General features: G+C 53.4%; 1 protein-coding gene across 1 annotated transcript; it reads right to left on the bottom strand.

Moving 5' to 3' along the window:
• Window positions 1–1,061: 1,061 nt before the first annotated feature.
• On the bottom strand, window positions 1,062–7,391 carry Ocstamp (osteoclast stimulatory transmembrane protein). The gene is made up of 3 exons (XM_076849495.2): window positions 7,348–7,391; window positions 4,320–5,322; window positions 1,062–1,475 (listed from the first exon to the last, which is right to left on the bottom strand). Exons 1-3 carry the CDS (start codon window positions 7,389–7,391, stop codon window positions 1,062–1,064), a joined length of 1,461 nt encoding a protein of 486 aa, XP_076705610.2.
• Window positions 7,392–9,390: the final 1,999 nt, after the last annotated feature.

Genomic DNA, 9,390 nt, shown 5'->3' with positions numbered 1-9,390 from the left:
ACCCAATTTCCTGTATTAAATCCTCCCTGGCTTAAGATAGCTACATCCATTTCTTTTACCTATAATTAAACTTTGGGCATTCCAATTGGCCCACATTCCTGTTTTTAAAATCAGATCGACTTAGAGTTGCGTATTTCTTCATTACTCATAACTCAGATTCTGCTCAAAGAAAGGCCTAGAAATAGACCTGGCAAGCAGGTATGTGGGTGACGAGGAAGAGACTGCCAATGCCTGCTTTATTTTTTCATATCCCTTTTTTGGGGGAAAAAGTCAACTCAGGTGTTTTCTGATAGTTACGTAGGATGTATGGGCTGATCTGCTTTTTGTTCTTTCTTCTTTCTCTTTCAGCCCATTTCTGTCTTTTAAACCAACCTCTTTTTTTCAACCCCTCAAAGCACTTATTCTAGAATTTGATGTCGCCCGGTTCTAATACTCACATAAAAGCCAATCAAGAATATCATCTAAAGTGCTATAGTGTGTGTGTGTGTGTGTGTGTACGTACAGTGGGAAGCTCAAGGTCACACGGTGGGTTACATGTGGCTGACCCAGGGGTCAGGGACAAACCTGGGGTTCATACTGAACAAGTGTGTCGTTTATATGAAATTCAGATGGAATCGGGCCTCCTGTGTTTTTATTCATTGAACCTGGCAATCCTGCTGGCAGGCTCCTGGGGAAGCAGAGGAATAACATTTAATCTAAGATTTAATAAACACATTCATTTATAAAAACAAAATATTAGGTTACTATAAATAAGTCCAGAGGGGTCAGAGGCTCATAAATAAGTCGTCCCTGGAGCATTTGGCTCAATTCCTGATGCAAAGCCTCCCTCCGACAGGTGGAGCAGGGGGGGCGCGAGAGGCCCCGGACCACCCCAAGGCTGGAATGGCCCCTCCTGCTTCCCTGTCTGACCGGTGCACAGCCCTTGGCTAGTTGCCTTTCACGCTCAATATCTCACAACAATTGTCATTATAGATGTGGAAACTGAGGCTCAAAGAGGTAGGTGTCCAGCCCAGGTCACCCAGGGAGGCAGCCCGAGGGCCAGGGAGCCGCTCAAGTCCGCGCTACCCGCGGCCTCCTGCCCCTCTGCCCCGCGCCTCTGTGCGGTCCGGGAGATCGGGAGAGGGAGGAGGCCCCGGGGGCAGCCGCTGGCCCTGGTGCCGGTCGTACCTCCTCTGGAGCCGGGCGCGCAGGTGCCGGGTTCTCCTCGCCTCCTGCGCCGGGAAGAAGGCGCCGGCGATGGCGTGCCGCAGGCGCCGGGCGTAGGTCTCCAGCAGCACCGTGGAGCCGGCCAGCAGCTGCAGGCTCGCGGAGGCCAGCGCGGCGGCGTCCTGGGGGCGCTGGGCGGGCAGCAGCCGGCAGCCCGCGGAGGTGAAGCGCAGGTCCCACTGGAAGCAGTGGCGGGCGGAGAGGAAGGGGCTCTGGGCAGGGGGCCGGTTGAGGAGGAAGGGGACGAAGTCCAGGACGGTGTAAGCCGCCTTGAAAGGAGAGAAGGGGCAGTCAACCGCGGGCTCTGGCACTGCCCGCCCGCCCTGCGAGGCCTGGGGACCACAGCCCAAGTTCCCTGCCCTCATCTGCAAAATGGGTGCGGAGATGACGCCCGCTCCCTGGGAGGCCAGAGGTAACTGGGGCTGGCAGGCAGTTGACGCTTTTGCCAATTAAAAAGCATCTTGCAGGTGTCACCAAGATGATGATGACGATGATGATGATGACGACGACCTTTTAACAGAATGCTTTAGAGAAGGCCAATTAATGCTCAAGGTCATTTACCCTCCGCTAAGCCCCTAGTGACTATTCTGATGTACTGTCCCCTCAAATGTGAGTGATTCTATGAGGTGGAGGCCAACAGGAGCCTCATTTAAGAGATGGGGAACCCAAAGCCACTGGGTGGGTTCACATGTGGCCTACTCGGGGGCAGTCCCAGCCAAGAAGGGTGGTCCCAATACCCTGCTCAGAAGCCTCAGACCCTCCCGTGTCCACAGGTGTGTCAGAGGCAGGAGGAGCGGCGGGCAGCGAAGGCCAGCCCCGGGCTTGGAGGCAGGCTGCTTAGTGGGCTCTGGGTCTCCCCTCAGGGAGAACATCTCAGTAGCTTGCCAGGCAGGGTGTGGGGTCTCACACTGCTGTATTTTTAGGGGATCGTGAAAATGTTTTCATTTTGCTTCAAGTTAGAAGAAAAAAATGGACTTTTATGCCAGAACAAATAAAAAAATTAAAAATATTAATTAAAAGAAGAAGTGAGTGGTTATGTCCACTGAAACGAAGTCCCGAGCAGCAAGCCACAAATATATTAGTGAAGCAAGTATTCATGTTGAGGGATGAACTTTAGCCTATGTTTTCTTGCCAAGTGACAACCCACGGAAAGGAGGCTTGTGCTAAGTAAGGCTGAGTCACGAACCCGTGTGAGGGCCTGCCACACCCCGAAGCGCTCAACGAGGGCAGAAGGAGCTCCCAAAGCCCTGGCAGAGACGAGGCGGCCAAAGCCAGGAGGAGGGCTGGGCCCAGATGCTCCCCAGAGGGTCAGAGGCACCAGCATCAACAGTCGCAGAGACACGGCCCAAGCTTGGTCAACAGTGCTCCTGAAGACACCGAGATGTTGGCCAGAAGCCTGGGATCCTTGTGACTTGGCCAGCGTCATTCAGGTTTGGGCTTGGGTGGAAGGACATCTTAGGAAAATTAACCAACCACTTTCTGTTTTTCTTTTATGTGTCCATGAGAGGAGATGTGGTGAGATAAATTGTTGTTAAATAAAAGTAAATTACTTTTACATGAGTATAATTGGAAGTCTAAGTGAAAATAAAGCATTGAGTCAGGTTTCATGGATAGCATTTCCTCTCTTATTGATATATCAAACAAGAGTGTGACTTGGAATTGATAGCATCTTGGATATGATAAATGAAGTCTACGTCAATCAGGGAACACTCTTAGACCATTCCCTGACACATTTCTTTCCTGTGACCTGTGGTAGGAAATGCATTTTACAGCATCTTCCAAGCACAGATTATATTATAATTGATGAAAAGTTTCACGAAATAATACATAGCCTTATCACCTGCAATGTACTCTCATAATTTTCTAGTTTATTTCATTAAAAAAAGACAACTTACGTCATAATCACCTAAACTGATTTCTTGCAATTCAAAAAATGATTTTATAATATATAATAAGTATTTGATAAATATAAGCTCTTAATATTATTAGCTCAGGGTCTGACATTCGGGTGTTTTTTATGCAATAGGCTTTTATGTGTGATCTCACTATTAAAAAAAAAAATACAAACTCAGCATGGGGGCACATGCCTGTAATCCCAGTGTCTAGGCAGGCTGAGGCAGAAGGATCGCAAGTTTAAAGTCAGCCTCAGGAGATTAGTGAGGCCCTAAGCAACTTAGCAAGACCCTGTCTCAAAAATAAATAAATAAATAAAAATAGAAAGGGCTAACATATGGCTCAGTGGTAAAGCACCCTGGGTTCAATCCCTAGTACAAATAAACAAACAAATATAAATAAATACAAAGAAAAGATTGGAAACCACAAATCGTGATCCGAAAGTAAATACAACCAACAGTAAGGAGATGGGAAATTTAAAATAGTAACCGCTGGCTTTGTGGGCTCTGTGGTCTGTCCTGCCTCTCCTCGACCACGCGGCCTTTGCAGAGCAACCATGGATAATACACAACAGATGGGAGGCTATGTTCCAATAAAACTCGATTTACAAAATCAGGAAGCCAGCTGGATTTGCTCTGAGAGTCACAGCTGACTGACTGATGGTCTAGGCCATTCCTATCCAGGCGTGAGCTATTAGTAACAGCTACTGTTTATTAAACCTCTTTTGTGTAGCATGTGACTCAAATGCAGGAAACGAGGCTAGAGTGTTTGGATACTCCTGCAGGGCAAGAGATTTTCAGGGTTCTGGGTCTTGGCATCTGCACCTACAACAGGAGGTGAAAATAGAACCACTTCTTAGGCCTTGTGTGGGGATCAAATGGGCTCATTTGCTGATGCCTAAGCCACATGGCTTATCCAAGGCCTATGTTTTGCAGGCAAGTAAATGCAATTGCCTGTCAGGTGGTTTTTTGTTGTTGTTTCCAGTACTGGGACTGAACGCAGGGATGCTCTACAACTGAGCTGCACCCCAGCCTTTTTATTTTGAGACAGGTTTTGCTAAGTTGCTGAGGCTGGCCTTGAACTTTCGAACCTCCTGCCTCATCTTCCTGAGTAGCATTACAGGTGTGTGTCACTGCGCCCAGCTTTGCAAGTCCAGGGGTCAGTGAGGCTGCCCCTTCCCTCCAGGAACGGACTAGGTCATCTCCCCTCCCAGCACTTACATCATACTTAACCATAAGCGTGACGGGCACAACTGGCAACTTCTGAGCCCAATCCACTGCCGCCTGTGCCAGCAGGAAGGCCATGTGGTCTGTGGCCACTGCCACAGCTGTGGCCACCAGGAGCAGGGAGAGAAGCCCCAGCCTCAGGAGACAGTGCGGCAGCTCCTCCCGGGACAGCTTGGGCCGGGCTATTCGGAGCAGCCACAGGGGTGGAGGAGCCACTAGGTGGGTGGCCTGGGCCTGGGCCAGTTGCCGGGTCAGCTGTGGTGTCTCATAGACGTTGTCAAACCGCAGGTCAGTCAGGTAGCGGTGGAGGTACCAGGCAGATTCCACCAGGAGGCCCAGCATGAACATCCCCGTGACCACCCGCTGAGTCCCCAGGGCTGCTGCCCGGGCCAGGGACTCCAACGCAGAGAAGTCCTCCAGGACCCCCTGAGTGACCCTGAGCATGTGAAGCCGGAAGGCAGAGCCATTTCCCTGGCTCTCAAATGTCAGGCCCCGGTTGCCCGATCGGCTGGTGGGGCCCAGTGCTGTGGACGCATTGCGCAGCTGGTGAGTGGTGTTGAGCAGACTGTCCAGGGAGCCCTCGGTGACGCACCTGAGCACCTGTTCAGCTGCACCCATGTTGGCCAAGACGTTTGGCACCACGGCAACGGCCAGGGTGGCAGTACTGTAGGACAGGAGCAGCCGGCGTCCCTGTTCCGTGCCCAGGGTGGGCACACTGAGCGCGACCAGGCAGCGGACCGGGGGTACCAGGCCCAGGCCCAGGAAGACCAGGAGTCCACACACAGTGGCTATGATGCCCGAGGGTCCTGAAGGATAAAGCCACGAGGAAACCAGCCAATGACAAACCAGTTCTGCGGCAGCAACAGCTAGGCAAGCACAGAGGAGGAGCTGGGTCAGCAGCTGGCCACAGCTGGCTGGGACAGGCTGGGAGAAGGCATCCCAGGCAGCCTGCAGTGGGTTAAGGGCCTGGCGGATCCCCAACTGCCAGAACCTCCACCTGCACACAAGGAAATGGGAGGACGCTCCATCAGGGGGCGGGTGGGCCTGTCACGGTCCCTGCCCCTCAATGCCAAGGCCTGCTAGCGGGACGCCACCCTTTTGCTCCAGAGGCAGGCCAACTTTCCAGATGGGCCAATCGGAGCTAACCACTCCCACCCACGTGACAACGCTGAACCAATCACAGCTCTCCCCAGGCTGGGTCTCGCTGGAGTGGTGGGCGAAGAGCCCAGTCCTCCTGCCGGTGGGGGGCGCCTGCCCGGCTGCCCGGAGCCCGGAGCCTAGGGAGGACAACTGGCCTGAAAGGAGTCAGGGAGCAGGAAGCCCAGACAAAGGGAGAAGGATCAGGAGTGGGAGGGGCAGGGACGGAGACCGAAGCTGTTTCCCTGAGCTCATCGTCCGGGGGCCCTGGCCTTTATCATCCAGGGGCAAGGAAGGTGGGCCGTTAGCTGTGGCAGGCAGGAAACGGGTAATGACGGAAATGGACAAGGTGTGCACACCGGTGGAGACCGTCACCTGAAACACGCAGAGCAAGGACGGAGGGATCGCCTCTGGTCTGTCCCGATCCAAACCCCTGCTCCACTGCCCACAGCTGTGTGGCCTTGTTCCTTAACCCCTGGGCCTCAGTTTTCTCATCTGTAGAGTGTGCCTCCTAGGGTCATTCTGGTCACATCATAAGCACCACCTGAGCTATTATCTGTCATTAGCGGGTCAACACCTCCAGGGCAGGGACTTTGTATCTTTGGGTCACTGATACATTCCGAGGGCCTGGAATAGTGCCTGATGCGTGTTCATAAAGATATGGTACTCATAAATCTTCATGGAGCGTGGCAGGATGGCTCCTGTTTGCTCAGATCAGCAGGAATCAAGGCCAGCAGTGAGGGCAGGATGCTGGAGGAGGTAATGAATGCTTGAAGGTAAAGAAAAGGTAAGACATAATTGTCCCTGTGTTGGGCACCGAGGTGAATTAGGTCATGGGCCACACACAGGACAAGTTCACAGTTAAATTGGGGAGATATGAACAGGACATTACAGCCTAAGTCCACCATAAAAGGACTCTCGGGAATGGTCAGCCTGGGTCTGCACTGGGGTGGAGAAGGTGGAGGGTCATGTTTACCTGAGAGAGTCAGGAGGGCTTCCTGGAAGAGGTGATATTTAAGCTAGGGCTGGGTGGGGAAAGGAGGCTGGGTGTCCCGAACAGAAGGAGCAGAGCATGAGAAGGTCCTGCACTCTGACTGCTCCCTTAGGAAACAGGGTTGGGGGACTTGAACACACTGTGACGCGTAAGGCCTGGGGCACTGGACCAAAGGCCACATCCTGGGGTTCCAAGGGCTGAATCCAGTGTGCAAATTTGCTTTGTTTTGGTCCATGCCGTGGGTGTGTGAGAACTGCCGTCATCTGGATACAGGAAGTTTCACATTGAAATTGGGATTTCTAGCTTCTCTTGAGAAATGAGAGCATCTGGGTCAGGGCTCTTGCCTTTGCAGCAGGTGGCCAGAGCTGAGGATCCACGGCCCCCTTTGACAGGGATGCACCCTTACAGGCTGTGCCCCACCCTTCAAGGTACAGGACTGAGGGGCCCTGCCCAGCACAGTCTCATCTGGCTCTTGAAGGCATTTGGATGTGGGACTAAACGCCCCTTCTACCGTCTAACTAGTGTTTGGAACAGGGCAGCTGATGAAATACTAGCTGATCATATAATCATAAAAACCAGTACGAGGTCACCCTGGGAGCCAAGTTCCATGCTGGGAATTACAAATGACAAGGACACCAGGTGACATTTACCAAGTGCACCCTTGAGCCAAGCCCTATGTGTACATTTCCTTACTCAACGCTCACCACAGTTTCATAGACACCATAATCATTCCCACTTCACAGATGGGGAAACTGAGGCTCAGAGAGGGGGAGGATGGACCCAAGGTCACGCAGCCAGGGAATGGAAGACCTTGAGGGCTTATGCTCCTCACAACAGATTGCTGACCTTTTCTCACCTGTGGCCCTCACTGTCCAAAGTCCCCAGACCTACCCAGTCCTGACGAGGTGCTCAGCAGCTCCACAGAGGCCCCTCATGGTCCCTAAATGGCAGTCAGTCTCTGGCGGCGGTGGCAGGTGGAGTGGCCATGGGGGGAACCCTGCGCTTCTGCTTTTCTACCCTTTAAGCCCTCCTGGCTGCCTGTCCCGCCTGCCTGGGCCCACCTCCTGGGGGTTGGGTGAGCTGCCTCACCCTTTCCCATAGAGAGGGCCAGTGGAAAGTGTGGGAGGAGAGCAAGATGTTTCCCAAGAAATATCTGCAATCCCACTAGCAGGAAGGTAGGCTTTGGCCCATTCTACAGAGGAAGAAACCGAGGTTCAGAGAAACCAGCTCATTCACGGTAGTGGGAGACGAAGAACTCAGCTCCGCTTCCCCTTTCTCCCCTGTCCCTTGTGTCCCTTGTTATTGCCCCAAGGGAGCCTGGTCCCTAACTCTTGGCGGGGGGGCAGAGGAATCCACTGGAGACAGTGGGATCCCTGCTGGTCACAGAGGTCTGTGACTGTTCACTGCTCCTGTCCACTGTCCTACTGCCTTGGAGGGAATAATTCAGACCTGTGACCACCTTGCTGTATACCCGGCATTACAAACAGAAGGTACTCAATAAATGTCGATCACCCGCATGTACTTTATGCTACTGTCACTTTCAGGCTGTTCTGAAAGCCAGTCCCACCGGGAATAGAGACATCTCCCCCAGCATCTCTGCACCCCACCATGTCAGGATGGACACAGCTAGATGGCATCCCAGGCTGCCTGTCGTTTGCCCTTAAAAGGACACGTTCCCTGGGCCACTTGCTTAGATCTAAAGAGGAGCGTCCTGCCTCCCGATAAGGGACGTGACCTCTCACGGTCTCATAGCTGAGTGTGGCTAAACTCGCCTGGCCATGCGGCCCTGAAAGCCTGGAGCCTCCACATCGCAGGAAGCAGGCACAAAAATCTCCAAGGCAGCCGCCGGTGCCTCAGGGCTGGGAGGGAAGCTCACGCACAAAGCAGGTCCCAGGGAACAGTGAACTGTGGCAGTGTGGGCTCCTTTGGGAAAGGCAGCTGCTCCTCGGCCCCAGCCAAGTGTTAAAGCCCCACAAAAATGAGGCATGGATGGTGCTGATCCATCATGGTGCCAGGGCCAAAGGCAGCATGAGGACCGCCGACTTGCAACCTCTGCAGTGGGCAGCAGTCAGGCCTGCTGTCCAGCTGTCCAGCTGCAGGAGCAGGGAGCGCTCCATGAACTGCAGGGGCCCTGGGCTGTACGCAGCAGACAGGAACTCAAATGCCAGCGGTGCCAGTTACTGTGCTGTGTGGCCTTGGGCAAGACAGAGTCCCTTTCTGAACTTGTGCGTCCTCTGTTATAGTAAAGAGAATCTATTACCTACTTCTTAGGATTGTTTGAGGACCCAGGGAGATAATGTGTGGAGTATCCAGTAAGCAGTAGATAAATGCTCATGCCCTGCTCCCTCCCACCTGGGCTGGTAGCTCTGCCTGAGTGAGCTCCGGGCTGCTCAGACTTTCTCATGCAGGCCTCTGTGATGCCCCCTCGGCCACCCTCACTGGGTCCCTTCACACAGGGAGTCAAGGCACTGTGCTGGTCCGAAGGGAACCCACTAGCACTGGCCCGGGTTCCACAGAACCACCAGGGAGCTGATTGGTTAAGAACTACTTGGTTGTTTCCAGAAGGTCTATGGATTTGGGGACTGGGGACTTGGGAAAGGAAAGAGCTGAAGGTATTTTGGGCTTTTTTTGACATTTGTGGGCAGTCACCCCTGCCCGGCCTGACCTCAAGGCCCACCACATCCGGAAGGGCTTTGAGTCATCAAAACAGAGCGGCCTTGTCGAGGGGAATTTCTGGGTGAAGGATTCAGAGGCATGAGACAGAGGGGAGCTGGGTGCCCCGGCCTCGTCTCCTGGTGACACTGGGTTTTTAGCTCGTGGGTGTAGAAGGAGGCCACCATCCAGATGGTCAGGAGTGTGCCGAGGTGGTGGGACCGCCTGACAGAAACGCAACGGGAGCCCCGGAAATGAGTCTCACGATGTGGTTTTCTAATA

The sequence above is a fragment of the Callospermophilus lateralis genome, chromosome 3 (assembly GCF_048772815.1).
Source record: "Callospermophilus lateralis isolate mCalLat2 chromosome 3, mCalLat2.hap1, whole genome shotgun sequence".
Lineage (NCBI taxonomy): Eukaryota > Metazoa > Chordata > Mammalia > Rodentia > Sciuridae > Callospermophilus > Callospermophilus lateralis.
This window is presented reverse-complemented; position numbering and strand designations above follow the sequence as displayed.